Genomic DNA, 18,283 nt, shown 5'->3' on the forward strand with positions numbered 1-18,283 from the left:
TGTCTTAAGAAGCAACAAACTGATTTTATGAACATGAATACTCGTCTTCACAAAGACACATTAATCTCTTTTCTTTTTGGCATATACGGGGAAATGAACTTCGCCTCCATGTCAACAAAAAACAAAACAAGAAAACATGATGGTCCGGAACGTGAAGCAATGACGAACTGTTTATACACATTTAAGTTATTCTGAAATGTCTTTTACATTCAGTAGAATCTCCTTGTAGCCCTCTAAGCGCATGCAGCCTAGGAAGTGGAAAACATACATTATCCTTCAAAAGGATGATGACTAATGCAAACATGTTCCACACACTCAACACGGAGAAAAGCCTGTCTCATCTTTAGAGGCTAACTCCCGTGCACCAGGAGGCTGTTAAGGCTGTCCTGTAGAAACTCACGATCCGGATCTTCCTTTTGGACGACTGACTCGTTTGTTTCGAAGACGCTGATGCACAGACAGGCTGGTTTTTAGCACTTTAAAGCAGGAGATGAAAGCAAAGTAGCAGCAGCAGCGACATGTGTGTGTGTTTTTGTTTCTGCAAAAATCATAGAGGCGTTGTTCTACTCTCGACTCCCACAGAGCCCTGAGGTGGCGTCTACTGGCACACAAATACCTTTTTTGACATATGGTACAAACACAGCAGGCGACCGATCTCAGACACACATGAATACCATAATTACATTCACACATTTTTTTGTTCCTCACTATAACACGTAAACACAGACAGAGGGAGGGGGGGGAGAGGCTCCCATAGAGGGGGAGAATACTCCAGAGGCATTGCAATGGCAGCGACTCCTCAAGTTCTCCCTTTTTTCCCAGAGATGAAGTAAGAAGAGAAGAGGGGGGGTCAGATGAAAGGGTTTCGCGACGTCCCTCTACTGGCGTAAACATTGCCCTGAAAGACAAGAGAGGAAGGGGGTGAGAACGGGCATAGGGGACTTCACTACACTTCCTGTTTGCAGAAAGGGAGAGCTTGCACAAAAATACCAATTAGCCCCTCTTTAATCCCCCCTACTTTTGTTTGCCAGGCAGTGAACTCACCGTAAACGGGTTCACCGACATCGGACGAGGGACTTTGGGCTGAGAGTCGGGCGCGGGGAAGGAGGCGAAACCTGAAACACACACACAGGACGAAACATGCTCAGTGGTGTGAAGACAGCAGCAGAGTATTGGTATTCCTGAGCGCTTCCTGGTTAACACTGTGGCAATAATGAATAATTTGGAGCGTCAGTGTTTGATCTGCAGCCAACGCACACACTGTACACGTCAAACTGCCACAGCTGCAGTGTGGGAGCAGGGTGTTCATTTTGAATGCTGAATATATCGATGAGATAAGGCTGTAATCTAATAGTTTGAAGCTGTATCCATAACGCTTACATTACAAACCACATATGAATGCTTTTTCTTTCGTTTGGCATGTTGATTCAATCTGCTTCAATTTGATATGTTGCAAATAAAGATTAAATTACACTTAAATCACTCAAATGATACTATTTGTAGAATTGAATCACCGTTAAATGCACTTTAATACAGGGGTATCTCTTGCACTTTATGCAGCTCTTGTATCCTCTCTTGCACTTTACATGTCGTTGCTGCTATATTGTATTACCACGATGTCATAAATACTTGTGTATGCTGCTCTTGCATATCATGTATTTTGTTTTTGCTATGTTTGTCAAATGTAAACTTCTTAAATGTTTTATGTGATGGAAATGAGCTCAAAGCTAAATCTGGCACTGTAACGCTTGACACATTTGAATGTTTACCGTGCATTGTCCCGGCCAAATAAACGGTTACATTCAATTAAATTCCAGTGTTGGTGATGTAGGATTATTTGACTCGTCATATCCAGACATTTCATATAAATCCAGAACATTGTAGAGTCCAAAATTCAAAATGTATTGCAAAAATAATACATGATTTTCCCATTTTACACGTTTTATTCTAGCAAAAATATTCTGCTTCCATCTCTACGGGTATTCACTGAGTTCCAAAAAATGACTTGCTCTCCAATTTGCCGCAAAAAATGTACATCAAAACAACAAAAGAATCATATTTTTCATGTATTCAAGTGTGATAGTGTCACGATCTTGGTGTTATGTCACGGTTTTAGTTTTGTCTGTCTGGTAATGTTTTACTGTTCTGTTCTCCCTGTCTCTTGTTTTCCTCCTGTGTCTGATTGTCTCATTGTGTTCACCTGTTGCCCTTGTGTTTCTGCCTCCCTTACCCAGCTGTTTCTTGTCCTGTGATTACCCCTCTATGTATTTAGTCTTGTCTTCCCCTGTGTGCCTTGTCGGTTCATTGTTTTCCCTGTCTCCCTCCATGTTGGTCACGATCGGTTTTTGGGTGATGTATACTCCTTGTGCTACCTATGTTATCCATGCCATGTTTTTTGCTCATCAGCTTTGTAAATAAAGCTCCTCTTTTTGTAGTCTGCATTTGGGTCCTTCCTTTTCCGCGATCTTAACAGATAGCTTTATAAACTATCATGAGACATCAAAAGCTTGATTTAAAAACCTCAATAGAAGCTTCAAATGTAAGGACATGCAGTACAGACCAATATGACTGTATATAGGGGAGCAGCAAAGATCACATTTTACTGGACGCCATTTGTGGCTCTACAGATCCACTTTGGTCCATATTGAAATATCTCATCAACTATTGGACGGACTGCCATTTCATTTTGCGCATATACTTATGCCCCCCTCAAAATGGTATATTTGGTGATCTATGATCCTTTGCAATCGTTTTTGACAAACATATAGTGTGTATAACCTATAGAAAGCACGTTTAATAGTCTACCTTACATGTATAGGCTGTTTGTCACATGATCCTGGTGAGTGAAGTCCACTATATTTACTATAACTCACCATAACTGTAATTAATATACACATCTGTAACTATGAAAGGCGCTCTTAAAGGTCCCATGTCATGCTTTTCCGGTTATTACCCGTCCCCTTGTGTGTTATGTAGCTTTTTGTGCATGTAAACGGTCTGCAGAGTCACAAACCCTCAAAGTACACCTGGGTTGCGGTCGGATAGTTCAAAAATCAGCTCCTAAGTTCTAACCCTATCTCCTATTCCTTGACCTCTGAGTGAAACGTCACGGGGTTAAGGGATAGTGGATAGGAGAATTCAAAAGGACTTAGGAGAAGAGACTGCGGTACTTTAGAGAATCCGAATGCACTTTCACTATCCGACGTGTTTATGATGCACCAGCGGACGTCATGTGTGCGTCTGCTGCTGTGGGGAAACTATGGAAACTACAGTTTTCTATACAGCGGACTACAACATGGATGTTTAATAAGAAGGAGGGACTCATCTAGAGACTCTGCACCGTGCTCTGACGCTGTTGCTTTGCTTTATGAACGTGGACAACAGAGAAACATATTCTTCATGACCAAAGTTGGAATTGAAATAAAAAAGGAAAGTGAAACTTATGCTCGTCACCCTCTCCCTCCGGTCCACATTAATACAAATGATCCCAATACGTATGATTGTATGAACTATTAAAAGATCTTAAAATCAATACAAATGTATTTATTATAAACGTTAGTCCTTAACATCTATCACTGTGTATATCACCATTCAAACATCTTTTAAAAGTTGAACAAACTCCACAGCTCAGTGAAATGTTGACTTTATTTGATCATTTCAGTAAAAACTAACGTTCATATTTCTCTTTTTGATTTTAATACTGATGAACGTTCAAAACAAAGCACTTTGGCAACTTACCACATACGTTTTAAAAAGCTTAATAACTTTCATGATATCATTTCTCGGTCATAATCGTTTGTTTCTGTGAACGGCCGACTGTTGAGTGACGGCAAATGCTGCGGCTGCAATGCATTGTGGGGCAGCATTTTCTCCTCTCCTTTCGGTTAGGGAGGTCCAGTGGTTCCTAAGCTAAAGGAGGTTATAAAGGAAGTTTGAAACCTCCTTTCCTTTCATTCTAGAGAATTGGAACGGCACTTATCATGGCTGCCACTGAGGGACTTCCGGGTCATTTCACTCCGTTAAGAAGGTTCCTAAGCTAAATGGACTATTGGACTGCAGCCCCTGTAGCGAGTAAATCTCTAACACAGAAAAGACCTGTCTATGCTGCCCCCACGCAGCAACCAGGACACCAGTAATCCAGCACACTCAGTCGGCTCCTCGAGTCTCAAAGGGCGGAGCAGCGAGCCCCGCAACGTCCCACCAACACGACACCCAGACCCCACACAGCATTCTCCTCTGTTTGTCATTGCTGGTTGCTAACAAACGCCATTGTAACACAGTGGGCTCATAGGGAGGGAGGGAGGGGGGGGGGGGGGGGGGACAGGAGCTCCAACAAGCCGTTTAGGACAGAGAGAGAATACACATACTATACAGAGATGCTGTATGAGAAACCAATGTGAGTTTGGAACATTGAACAATGTAAATCTATTCTAGTAGACCTCAACAATGGAAGTATGATCAGTAGAAATGGCCATGACATGGGACCTTTAAATCTATTTTCTATGTAAAGACGCCACCTTGGACTATGACAAATAAAATCTAGAAGATTTGTTACCATTGGATTCCTGGTTGCTGGCTGACTCATGGTGAAATGCATTCTGGGTGTTGAGTGCCGGGTAGGAGGCGGACGGAGGAAAGACGGGGGTGGGCGAGGTGACAAACTCACCGGAGTCACCTGCAGAGAACACACACACACACACACACACACACACACACACACACACACACACACACACACACACACACACCACACACACACACACACACACACACACACACACACACACACACACACACACACACACACACACACACAGTGAGATCAGGGAAGTATTTTTATAATCATTTCTGTATTTAACATGGAACCCGAGAGGAAACAGAAACAGTAATAAGCTATATGAGTGGTCAAATACATACTGAATACTTAAATACAAATATTATTGAATGAATTATTTACTGGTACATATCAAATTGTCAAACCTCCAGTTGTTTATTCAGAAATGAGGAATAAAGTTTGTGATATCAGTTATAACTATGTGCTAAAATGAACAACTGCTAATAAACTCAGCACTGCTAAACTCATTGAATTGTGTCAAAACTGTTTTTGCCAGCGTATCAACATTTGGTTTGCCCCAGATATTTCATTTAAAAAGATATGAACCACATTTGAAAGCTGGCACCTGAGCAAATATTTGCTATACTTAGCAAGTGTATTCAAAAATCTAGTATCCAAATATTGACTCATCAGCTGAGCAAATATTTGGATCATTTAAACTCTTAAAGAAATAGATACTTTTCCATGTTCTACCTAACAGTAAATAAAACGAAAATCTTACTGTTAGATCTTAAAAAACTATTCTAGATAGAATCATTTTTATCTTTAAAAAAAAAAGGGCTTGAGTATTGCAAAGGCTAATCTCAGAAAAACAAAACCCTTTCCTTATAAAAAAAAACGTTGGCAATAAATCCGCATATACATTTTTTTAATTAACGTATAAATTCATTCCAATAAAAAAAACACTTGCAGTGAGCTCCCCTCCTCTGAAGCAGAGCTTAACAGAGCGACGTGTGCAGACCCTGAACATGAGCCTCACCTCCTGATGAGCTGCTGAAGGGGTTACTGGGGGAGAGAGCAACGGGCTGCTGGGAGGCCGAGCTAGAGCTGAATGGGTTGGGGAAATCTGAGACAGAGAGGGGGGAGAAGAGACGGGGGAGATAATTCCCACTGTGGGGGTGTACAGGGTGCATTCCTGTCTATTCAAACCAACACTGCTCAGATGCATCTTAATTAGGGGTGTTGGACAGAGTTAGAGATGAATGAGCAGATCGTCAACGCATAGCAGGAGGCAGTGCATGCTGGGTACCTACTTGCAAACGTTTGGGAGCCGGAGACTGTTTCGACACCGGGGGAACTGGGGAAACGTAGAAAAACACATTAAAAAAGGGCTTCACACGCAGGGAATTTATGTTGAACAGAAGCTGATTTGACACGTTTTGTTCTCCGAACCTGGCAGGAGTGGAGCTGGATGACAGCCTGTTGCCGAAGAGGGCGTTGTACTGCGGAGGGCCAGCAGGTGGAGCTGCGTACAAGCGTTTCAAACAGAACACAATATGACCTCAGGGCTGTAATGAGCGCTAATTCAAGAGATCAAGAGCTACTTTGATCTTAATGTGTGTAAAAGAGTTGATCTTAAGCGTGTAAGTCACCAGATGAACAAAAGCGCAACAAATCCCCCTGAATAAAATGTCCTCTCTGTGTGTCTCGATATGAATCAAAGTGAGCTGGGGCAGAAAATCAATAACTTGCTTTTCTCTGCCAGGCAGGGGGGAGGCTGTGATGAAGGTGGAAAGGAACAAAGATTATTGTATGAAGCTCAAGGGCTTCTCACATAAATCCTGAGCACTTCAAATACAAATAAAATCGCCCACCTAGGTTATTAGAAAAATAGGGCTGATTCTTAATCGTATCAACAAGGTCCTTTACATGCGACTGTGCTCAATCCTGAGTAAACACAATAAACAGAATTCAGCTGCTAGAAGCCTTGGTATTTGGAGTAAGGATGTTATGCAACAGAGTTGAGCTGGCCGTGGCAATCTGCATCACACACACACTCACACACAAACACACACACACGCAACTTTAGCTCAGCCTCTCTATCTATCTATAACCTTGTGGTAGAAGAAAAACTCATCTAGTACAAAAATGTAAAAAACACTTAATTCCAAGTACAATACCTCCATGAAAATTAAAGCATGTATGACTGAAGTATTACAAATGAAAACACTTTTTACACAACAAAGAAAACTTCCTAAGGAAAGAAGAAAAAAACAACTTCTGCCACACAATGTGTATTCTTTTTTTTGTGGAAATGTTCTCTAATTTTTGCTTTTTATATGACATAGGGCCCAACTTGCTACAGCTTTTATTCACAAGGTTCGGAGCCAATGGTTAAACCTTTAAAATGTGTAATACTTTATGAGCTAAATTTGTGTTTTCATCAAAAGCAGAAATCCTTTTATTTGTCCAACAGTAGGAAAATTGTACTTGATATCCTAAATCGTACATCCTTTTAGCAAATATAGGTGTGAAATACACTTTAGCTGACAGTGTACTGGAGTATAAATATACAGGGTAATGCCTGTTATTAGAAGAAAATCCGAGAAATCAACCCACAGCTATAACATGAGAAGAACATTTAAAGTATCTAATTACTACCTAAAATATTTCCTACCTGCAACTGTTGGTGGCTCACATGAGACGCTGTCCAGATGCGACACCGCAGCGTATCTGTCCGAGGGGTTGGAGTTGCCGGCTTGCGTTGTCGCCTGGCCCGCGTTTCCAGGCTGCTGCTGGGACATAGAGTGGGGCAGAGAGTGCTGCTGAGGATGGTTCAGACCTCCAAAGTCCACGCTGAGAGATTTGGGGAAGGCCCTGAATGGCCCAGTGGTCCCTGAGGCCGATACCGTACGACCTGAGAGCGAGAAACAAGACTGGGCTTCAGTGCAAAGACACAGGATGAGAGGTTATAGACAGATAATTATACAGAATAAGCAGGTATAGGTCTAAGCAGGTATAGGTATAAGCAAGCATAGGGCTGAGGGAAAAAGTATATAAATATGTGTCAAATGTTTTCAGTCTACAAGGCAACATGAGCAAAATACCTTAAAGCACCCAGAAAAAAATACGTAAATTTGAACATACAATTTGATGACAACTAGGCAACTGATAAGGAAGAGCATTTGATATGATTGAAAGCTACAAAACAAAGTGTTACTTGAGGGTAGATAATTTTGTCAAAATACTTAAATTAAAGTTTTTTCATTGAGCTAAATCCTCATCGATATTAAAATGATTGTATGAAAGGATATTGTTATATATCAAGTTATCAATATGACAAAAATAAACAGAGTAGTCGTTTTCATGCTAGTTCAACATTGCCATGCTATAGTCAAAGACAGGATTAGCATGTAGGTTAAGCATTATCAAAAAGATTCTAAAAAGCACAGCAGCTAGTCAGCATGTTCTTGGACTGTTTTCAAAAGCGCCAACCACAAATATACAGTTACTAGACAGTTACAAAGGCAGGAAATGTAAGTCTTTGTAGGTAGCAAGCTTTCCACAAACATTAGCCACAAAGCATGCTAGTAGTATCAGCCAAAAATGTTAGCATGGGGGTCGAGAGATATAAAAAATGTTTGTGTAAATCCAGCTCCCTCTGATAGTGGAGGAGTTGGTGACAGAAACCAGACCAGACTTGATTCAGATTATCTGAAGATATGAAGCATACTAAAGTCAAGCTGCGTATTTTTGGGATGCGGTCATGTACTACTCCAGATAGGCTCCAGATAGCGCCTATCTCTGCTAGCATACCTGAGCTTCCTGGAATACTTGTCTGGGATGTGTATCGTGGGATTACAGCTGTGTCCTACATAGTCTGTAAGTGTTTCAACGCCAACATGGAGTGAAAAATCTGCTGCCCTCTTCTTATGGGGGTGGTAGCGGCTAAAAATAGAATTACTTTAAACTTTTCCCCTAAGGGAACAGTGTGTGTGTGTGTGTGTGTGTGTGTGTGTGTGTGTGTGTGTGTGTGTGTGTGTGTGTGTGTGTGTGTGTGTGTGGTGTGTGTGTGTGACCCTCCCAGGCTTCAAATCTGGCTTTGAGGAGGGAAAACTGATTGATGAAGAAAAATATCAACCACTTTAATGGTTAAAGTGCTGCGTTTTCTCTTAAATTGCTACTAGCATGAAGCTAATTCAAATGCATGGGAGGCATGGCCTTCCAGCATGACCCATATACTGCCCATTTATTCATTATGAATGATACAGCAAGGAAGAGCTTATCGATCTCAGCCATTCAGCACACACTCAAATACGTCGGTTTGTGCTGCGTCTTACCTAAAGTGAAGTGGTTTTTGAAAGAGCTACTGGCTAAGAGGTCGGGGAGGAGAGGATAGTGTGATGAGGACAGACAGAAGACAGAAGAACAGAGTTACACGGAGGAGAGAGATTGTCACTCGCGATGTGTGAAACGGTTTCCCTGCTGTTATCTAATGCCAGCTGAGTAGCCCGTTGAGCTATTTATGAAGAGCAAACCGAGTGGGCTAGATGATGACATAAACCCACAGACCCATGAGATGGTTAAACACAGTCAGGATGAAAATGATGCCCGCAAGCTAAGGCTCTCTTTCTCTGTCCTTCCCAAAGTGACACTTACAGCCCAGTGATGAGTGGACATGTTGTCAGTGAGAATCAGCGAGAATATCTGCATGTCCCTGACAACCCGATGACACTGTGCACTTGCAGATTTGACAGCTAGAGGCCTTTAGAATAGAATAAAGTATATTATATATATTTAGTATCAATTCATCTGGAGGAATCACTTTCATTTTATCACATTAAGTGCAACATATTGACACATTTCTTTCCAGGAATTTATGAAAGCTGCTTATATTTTTCAAACTTTTATGTGTTTGTCTATCTCTAAATACTTTCTGACTTCTTTAGCCTGCCTATCGCTCTCAGTCCCAACCCCATTGGTTCTTCCTTAAGGCATAATTCAAATATGCTTTGATTTTTGTTTAAAAGGCAAACAAAATTCTTGAAAAGTTTGAGCACTTTAGTTCTCAGAAAATGTTACACAACCATACTCTTTGTGAACTATAACCAAATAACCCCCTCTGTATTATTTTGTCCTTTTTCTTTGTATATATTGCACAATATATTTTTGATTTATGTGGAATTTGGTAAACTCATTGTGTGTGATAAATGTTTTCCAACTTGATTGAAACCAAGGAGGAATAGAAAACATGGCGGGACACACCTGAGGGCCGCGGGAGGGCGGGGAAAGAGGGAACGTGGCTCTGAGCTCCAAGCGCTGACGAGAGGGACCCCGGCCGCTGTCTTTCTATCCCGCACAGGGTGGGATCTATATTATGGGAGAGATATTAGACAAAGAAAAGGGCAAATAAGTAAAGGGTGTGATCGCATCCAGTCCCGAAATATCAACTCCTCTGACTGAGATCGTCCTCCAACCTTTGAGAGAGGGGTCTCTGAAGCTCTGGGAGCGCGACGGACGAGCGGTGAACGCGTCCGTCCGCATGTCGGCAGGCGAGATCGCAGGAGCTCGATCCCATAACGGCAGCTGGGACTGAGACTGGAGGACGAGAGACAGCAGGACAAAGAAAGAGGAGGCAGATGGGAGGTAGGGAGAAAAACACAAGGCAGAAGTAGTGAGTCTCTTTCATGATTTCTCATAATTCATAAGCAGCCGCTTTGATGTCGAGGCTACCTGGCCCTCTCGCTGTCCAACCCATCAGTGTTTTTGCATGTAGTTGAATTCCAGGTGGTTTCCTCACCTTCTATTCTAATACTTCTTCTTTTTTTAACCCTCTTTGAAATACTTTCACTTCCTCTTCTTCAACCATACCCACCCAGTTTCAATCTTAAATCCTCTTCCTCTCCCTTTCTTGTTTTGTTCAATCCATTACAATCATGAAACATTAGGCTCTCTCACCAGTGGCCTTGTGGACCTGGCGTTTGGGGGCAGGTTATGTGAGGGGGCATGGCTCGCTAAGGGACCGTGGGAAGGGGGCACTGCCTGGACCCCCGGGCTCCATGGACCCTCGACATCTCTCCGGTTCTTACTTTTGGAAAAATGCCTGAAAGAGACAGGTTATTTAGTACCGTTGAAATGAGTCTGTGCCAGTGCCTGGCCTCGTAAAGCACAATCAAGGCTTGACATTAAGTGAGTTACACACCTATCGAACAACATGACAAAGAACATTTATTCAGGGAAAGTAAATGAAAGCAGCTATTGTTCTTGAGCTAACTTTTCCAAAACATTTACTGTTTCTCCATTTGAAACAGTAAATGTCTAAATTTGGAACAAACGTTAGATTAGTTGTTTGGAATTCATTTTCTCTGTTGTGCCCCTTTTATTTAGAAACTGAAACAATTGAAAGTCCAATTAACAGGTAATGTATCTGAATTAAGAACTCTGACAATGATTAATTGAACCTAAACAAGCAAAATGCCGTATCAAGACTCAAGAGTCTACAGCCTTGCTTTGTGAAGCTGTACCGAAACTCAGTGTGCTATGAGCTTACATGCTAATGTCAAATGCTATTAAGGTAACTATAGCACTTATAACCTTAAAAAGTAATGTTCCTACATACAATGCAGCTAAAAAACGCTTTACCTCAAATTGTTATCATGAAAATGCTAACATGCTAATGTTAAGCGGGTATGTTTACCATTTTGTTTTAGCAAGATAGCATGCTAGCATTCTGAAATAGCAACAGTCAAATACAGCTGAGCTGAGGCTGATGGAAATGTAATTTGTTATGTAGGTATTTGGTCGTTATCGGAAGTTTGGACGAAAATGTGTTTACTCAATGATGGAGCTACGTGCTACAGAGCTAATTGCTAATATAAGCATGCTCATAACATAGTAATATTTAGCAGGTATGATGTCAACGATCGCTGACTTATTATCGTTGTTGAGATATTTCAATAAAAACAAAAAATGTCAACCTAGTGCTAGCACAGGAGGAAACTAGGAATATCACCAAAGCCATAAGGAATAATTCTCTAGGACCATCAATGTCTTTTGAAAATGTCATGACAATTCATCCAAGAGAAGGGTTTGAAAACGTTTCAGGAAAATAGTATTTCTGAAGATACCACTGTAGGCTATTGATTTCCCCCCTATTTTCTGACATTTAAAACATCACATATTTGAATAAATAAAAAATAATCATCAGATAATGGCAGTCCAAGTCACCTCTAGGCTTGTAATCACATTAGCTTATGCTATCAGTTATGCATACCAAACCAAAGTTCTCACACACTTTTTCTTCTCAAATTTGTCCTGAAGGAACTCTTTGAACTTCTGAGAGTCCTTCATGTCTGGGCAGCTGTCCGTCTTTGGGTCAAACACGCAGAGCCATGTCCTCCTCCCAACCTAAACACACATATCGCCAGAGAACAATTACAATTGTGACAATTTTGCAGGTCATGCAGCACCCAAAAAAGGGTCAGGGTAATCTCTCACAAACAGAACATCTCATCAGTAATTCGTTTTTGATTCAAGAGTGCCACACAATATATAACAGCCTGTGACTCATGATTGGCCGGATCTCTCTTCAGAGGATGATGTGGTGACGGTACACACCTCTGCCTCTCCTCCCCATTATGCTTGACTCACCCATACACGAATCCTGGCCAAAAAGCAAGCTCATAAAAGTGGCCAGCACTTATTTTGATGGCCTGAAACACTTCCACCGTTTATTTTGTGTGATATAAACTCAGCTGTTGTGCTGCCCACACCAGTGTTTCCTTAAAATGGGTGCTGTGTGGAGAGGCTTTTAATAAAGATTGACATAAAAAAAGGGAGGGTAGCGAACAGAAAAACAATAGAAAAAACTTCAACAAAGTCATATTAAGATCTGGAAATAGATCTTGGTTTGGGTGGGACCAGAGAGGGCTGGTCCTTTTGTGTCCTGGCAGAAGTATTCTTCTGAAGAAAAAGAGCCTGACAACAAAAGACTGGTTCATCTGGTAGCCATAAGGGAGGTTTCAATATTCCAGATCAGAACCAGAAAGGGACTTTACAGTAACACTGAAGATGAAAACACAGACCAACAAGCTTTGGTACTCGTTTATTGACCTCAGGTGACCTTACAAGGGTCAGAAGACAATACAAAATACATAAATGCATATTTGTGAACGTCACTCACCTCGTTGCCATGATTTTGAAGGAATTCCACTTCCTGTTGGGAGGAAGGTTGTCATGGAGATAGACTTGACTCGATGGGGAGGGTTGAGGCCTCTCCTGGGAGAGATGGAGAGAGGAATTTGGAGTAAACAAAAAAAAGGAGGCAAAATTAAAACTGTGTAGTGATTCCTCGCCTCTGAAGACAGGATAAGGGGGCAGAGCAGGTGGGAGAGGAAGCATTTTTCATACCGTGAACTTTAGAGGGCAGAATCGGTGTGAAATAAGGTGCCTTGTGACAGAAACCCATGTGTTTACTAACCAGAACCTCTTATATCTCCATGCTGGGTACACAAAGTGGGACAAACGGCTGTGTGTATGTGGATATTGCGCAATGAAAGTGCTGAAACCATGGTCTTCCAGTGTGTGAGGGGAGTAACATGCGGAACAGATGTGACAACACACACACACACACACACACACACATATATAACACACGTATAACACCCACACTGGAGAGAAGAGTAGAAGGAGGGGGGGGTTAGTGTCAAACCTGCACCATGACGAAATTAAACGTAACTCAGAGCTGGAAAATGACCAACTAGCGGTCTGTCGTTTATGAAGCTGTTGGAAGACACGCATGAGAGAGAGAGAAGAGAGAGAGATAGAGAGAGAGAGAGAGAGAGAGGAGAGAGATAGAGAGAGAGCGAGAGAGAGATATAGAGAGAGAGAGAGAGAGAGAGAGAGAGAGATAGAGAGAGAGAGAGAGAGAGAGATAGAGAGAAGAGAGAAGGGAGACACTGCGTAAATTAATATCTGCACAAACTCCCGGCTGTTGCACAACACTCCCCCTAATAAATAAAAAAACATGTTAATCTGGGTGTGGTTGTGGTGGTGCATTCTCCCGGCCTGTCACTTTTTAAAATCAGCAACGCAGTAAAGGAAGGAGGCGCGGCGGAGGTTTTTTTTTTTTTTTTACTCACAGCATTCCGGAGCACGACGTGCAGACGAAGCTGCCCACCGTGATGTCGGTGTAAAGTCACCCCGGGCTGGTTGCACTCGAAGGCAAGTGTTTGTTTACTCCAGACTGGGCCAGCTCTCGGACCTTGCGGGCGCATATCTCCTGGTTGTCCGGTGCTTTTTCGGTTCGACATGGTATCCTGCGGTGCCCGGCTGACAGGTTCGGTGTATAGCCGGTAACCCTCCGCTGTCCTCCACCTGAAGCCCCCTATGTTTTTTTTGTTTTTTTACTACATGGAGCACTTCACAGCCCGCATAGAGGCTTTATGCGGCTACAACCAACGCAAGGCTACACAGAGGAGAGGCATGTTCAAGATAGATTCAATTAGCTGCACATACACCGGAAGTACCGCGGATTTCCTTCAAAATAAAAGTAGAAACAGGTGACGCTTTGCTGTAGGCCAACTCTCATTTTACTTTCAGGTTGCCTGTTTTCTTTAAAAAGTGTGTTCCAATTTAACACTGGTTATCTCATCACAATTGTAGTAGGTCAGAGTGTGTTTATTCAGCTTTTTTTCTGATTACTTTGACATGAATACACATGAAAATGTCAGAGTTTACGGGTAAAACAACTACCTGCAAGGTCAAAGTACATCAGCATTTTGAAGCTATAAAACCTGCCCTATTCATCAATGTGTTGATCAAAAGTGTTAATGCAACATTATTTGCATATAGGCTTCTTTTGTATTCTTGTTCCTTATAATTTAATCAAATTGAGATCACCACTGTTTAACTACTAATGATGTTATTACATCTTGTATCTTTGAAGCACATTGAACATGCACTATCCTGTATAAAGGATGCCTGACATATAAAGTTATGATTGACTGATTGGTTGTCTCATTGATGGTTCACTGACACACACTGCTTTTATTGTATCACTTAAACAGCAAATGTCAACAGCCATTTGCAGTTGTCATGTTTGATAGCATTCATTTTGGCTTAAACATGTAGACTAAACTCTCATCTATCTCAGCATCACAGATTTCATTCAAAAACAAGTGGTCTGTTTATGGACTATCATGCTGTTTGATGCAATATTGTACCCAAGACCTGAATATGTTCTGTGTAGCATACACTTTGACTGGTAATTTAATAAAAAAGCTATTTTTGGTCAGTAAAATTATACATGCCCAGTATCTGACAGTTAGGAGATGACAGGAAACAATGGGGGGAGAGATAGGGAATAACATGCAACACAGACCTTTGACCGGACGCGAACTGAGGAAGTGGTCAGCGGTTTATGGCCAGTGCCTTAACCCCTGAGTCACCAAAGCATCCCAAAATGCACCTCTAATATTTTTAATAATTCAGTTGATATACGTGTGGTTTACATTGTTCATACCCAACAATAACCTTTGCCCTAGTGAGTGGGTTAATCCTAGTGAATATATATTGTTTTAAATCTGTGCAGCTGTGCGTTAACTGCCCAGTCATAAATGTGGATGGTAAGAAAGCCCTGACTGAGTTTCCCAAGTCAGGAATACATGTGCCATAGGTCATGTCTTGTATTTTCTCCATATTTAGCCTATTTATATTTTGTGTTGACAACCTAGAATAAGTTAAATTGAGTTTATGACATTTATATAAACCAGGGTAAATAAACAAAAATGCATTCATCTTAAAAACAACAGATATATAGATGCTTTGTACCAAAATGATGTACCAGCTAATTAACGTCTGTAGTCCCTATGCCAGCCAGACTTTTATTTTGAAAAATCTGTAATACCTGACATTCTGTGTGGGTTGACACTTGGACAGGCGCGTAGGGAATCTCCTGTCAGAGAAAAACAAGAACCTGTCGATCAGCCAAGTTTTACATCGTCTAAGAATCGTTGTATTACTCTTTAAGATCCGACTATTTGTCCTGAGTGCCTCACTCTGCTGCGCTTTCTCTGTGCGCCATTTACGCACAACACGCCCCCGTATTTTTGGCGCAGCGCTCCTGACACTCCAGCGCGCTCTGGCAAGGGGACAGATTATTTTATGGGAGACAAGAACAGCTTGGGAAAGCGGAGACAAAGTAAATAAGTATTGATGAATAATCGATCATATCTAAAGTTTGTACAAAGTAAACATATGTTTTATAGACATACATGTTTGAACAGTTTGTTTCTGGTGTCAGTTTCTTTTTAAACCTGTTCTTCTTGGCTGTATTCCCATGGGGTAATGCCATAATTTTAAATACAGGTTTTTACAAATGTCTTTGTCGTGAGAGAACATCTCCGGACTATTTATTTTGATGAAGCAACTAAGCAACATATCTAACTACGCCCCTTATGTGACGTCTCATCAGTTCAGTGGTGAGTGAATGCATCAAGGAAATTAGATTTTTTTTTAAAGATAGCCTCACAGAGAAAACAAGATAAGATCCTTTTCAACGTGAAGCAAAGTAAAGGAAGAAATCAGTCACAGTGTTTTTATGTGAACTGCAGTGGCTGTGGAAGATCAGCAGGGGGAGCCACATACAACATGAGGTGGATGGAAACAGATAATTTAAATTATGTGTTTGCATTTCAACACAAAACAAAGCAGAACATACAAACAATGCTGTTCATCCTCTGTAAGTACACTTCCCTGCTCAGCATTGAACCACAGGTTGCATGGTGTCTGACTACACGCTGTGGTGATGATGGCAACATGCAGATTGCTTGTGTAATGTTGCCCAACACGTTGTAAGTGGTTGTTTGGCTTTTTTGTGAGATGATGGAAGCCTCTGTCTGCCATAAAATGAATAAAACACTTTTTCAATATCTCATAATTTTGATGATTTTTTCTGAAAATCTCATTGTTTATTTCTGAATTAGTACGTAATAATACTCATTTGTAATTACTGTCCCATATTAGTCTGTATTAATTTAATTAATTGTATAAATAATTTCATATTTTTAATTAGTATTTGGAAATATACTTTTTTTTTTAACTTAGATTCTCATTGTTTTTAATGTATTATACCACATTTTGATTAATTTAAGCCTTACCTTTGACTTTTATGTATACCGTTATATTTATCTGCTTAGTATTGAAATGATTATGTTACTGTATCATATTTTTGATTCATTATTTCATAATTTTTATTAAGTAAGTTATAGTTTTCACTTATGCTTGTTTTCACCATAGTGTGTTTCTTTCATATGTTGCATTATTTATTTCCCTTATCGTCGCAGGATAAGCTTCCACTTTAGATAGATACATTTTCAGAAGGCTTTACTTCCTTTTTCACCTCTCAAAAAAAGAAACCAAGAAGGTTGCCAGACAAGAATACACACCCAGCCTCTGCATGTGTTTTACACTTCACTGAAGCTGAAAAGCAGAATACACAAGCAGCAAAAGCAGAAACCAAATATAATCCACATGTGCCTACTGTAGAATGATATCATTATCAGAGAAAAGTACATCATTACACTCCATTTTCAATATGATTCACCAAGTAGATTTAGACTCAAAGTTATATTAGAGACTTTTTAGTGTAAACCTTTAATTTAGAGAATTTCCTACCACAATTTGCCATGAGTAAGAAACCCGGAAATAGTGTGTGTGTGTGAGGGGGTTGGACCTCGTGTATGTGTGTGTGTGTGTCAGGATAGAGAGAGAGAGAGAGAGAGAAAGATAGAGAGAGTACTCCAGTCTCTGGAAGGAGAAACATCAACCGGTTTCCATCTGATTTAATCTTATTTATTTGGGAATACACATCGATCAATAAGGATACTTCCTTGCAGAGGGAACTTTGTGCAGCATCCTTTCTAGCGGAAACGAGGACTAACTTACTTTTTATTTCCAAGGATATAATTATATGATCATCTGCGTTCATTCACAAGTGGTTTTGTGGCTCCTCGGATGCGCGAGGCACACGGTGTCCCTTCAGAAGAGAAAAAGCAAAAACAGGACGAGCTGCGGGAGGAATACAAATTATACTTTTGAAAGAAAACGCTCCGAGAGGGAGAAGAATGAGTAAAAAGTTGCCGGTGAGGAGCCTTAAAAAAGCGAAGAGGAGTCAGTGTGTTCTGTGCCAGGCTGCTGTCAACTTCCTGAAGATTCAAAGACATACAGAAAAGTGTGATCTGCGACTATAAACGCAGGGATGACAGTCAACTGGACTTTGAGGAGTGTTTGAAAGACTCCCCCCGCTTCAGGTAAGAGTTCACCTGTGCTTTAGTGCTAAAAGTGAAGTAGCCAATCAAAAATGAAGCAACAACACATCAGAAAGTGTGTCAAATCACCTTCTGGAGTTTAAAATGATGCAAAAAAGAAGCGTACACCTCACTCTTCTGATACAAACCCAACATTGTATTCATTTTTTGGATGGTCTTTATGCAGAAGCCTCAAAATTACTTTTAATGCATTAAATGGTTACCTAAGAAGTCAACTTTGACAGTCAGCAGCCCCAACCCCTCATTATCCTGATTCAAAATCAACATACTTCCAATTATATTCCTTTTTCGGAAGGTTTTACATGCAATAGCCTTGTTTAAATGGTGCGTAAGTATCCAAGAATTACTTTTAAGGCATTAATGTTACCTTAAAAGTCAATTGTGTTGGTCAGCAGCATCT

The 18,283-nt window shown here is 40.9% G+C and overlaps 2 protein-coding genes across 4 annotated transcripts in view; one reads left to right on the forward strand and one right to left on the reverse strand.

Moving 5' to 3' along the window:
- agfg2 (ArfGAP with FG repeats 2) overlaps window positions 1-18,283 on the reverse strand; it is a 19,758-nt gene continuing 1,475 nt past the window's right edge. The window contains 15 exon segments of the mRNA XM_034226271.1: window positions 1-898; window positions 1,045-1,115; window positions 4,556-4,675; window positions 5,595-5,681; window positions 5,869-5,912; window positions 6,008-6,080; window positions 7,233-7,472; window positions 8,896-8,928; window positions 9,821-9,925; window positions 10,033-10,153; window positions 10,514-10,659; window positions 11,848-11,962; window positions 12,738-12,779; window positions 12,781-12,832; window positions 13,696-13,940. Coding sequence (XP_034082162.1) covers window positions 851-898; window positions 1,045-1,115; window positions 4,556-4,675; window positions 5,595-5,681; window positions 5,869-5,912; window positions 6,008-6,080; window positions 7,233-7,472; window positions 8,896-8,928; window positions 9,821-9,925; window positions 10,033-10,153; window positions 10,514-10,659; window positions 11,848-11,962; window positions 12,738-12,779; window positions 12,781-12,832; window positions 13,696-13,940 — 1,542 coding nt within the window. The 3' untranslated portion in view covers window positions 1-850.
- Window positions 17,312-18,283, forward strand: part of acap1 (ArfGAP with coiled-coil, ankyrin repeat and PH domains 1) — a 21,222-nt gene continuing 20,250 nt past the window's right edge. For 2 of the 3 annotated variants that reach the window (XR_004570015.1, XR_004570016.1), the window contains exon 1: window positions 17,312-17,865. The gene's annotated coding sequence lies outside the window, so the exon portion shown is untranslated. The remainder of the gene's footprint in view (window positions 17,866-18,283) is intronic. The other variant, XM_034226296.1, reaches the window with a different exon arrangement.

Source organism: Gymnodraco acuticeps, unplaced genomic scaffold (assembly GCF_902827175.1).
Source record: "Gymnodraco acuticeps unplaced genomic scaffold, fGymAcu1.1, whole genome shotgun sequence".
In the NCBI taxonomy this organism is placed as follows: Eukaryota; Metazoa; Chordata; class Actinopteri; order Perciformes; family Bathydraconidae; genus Gymnodraco; species Gymnodraco acuticeps.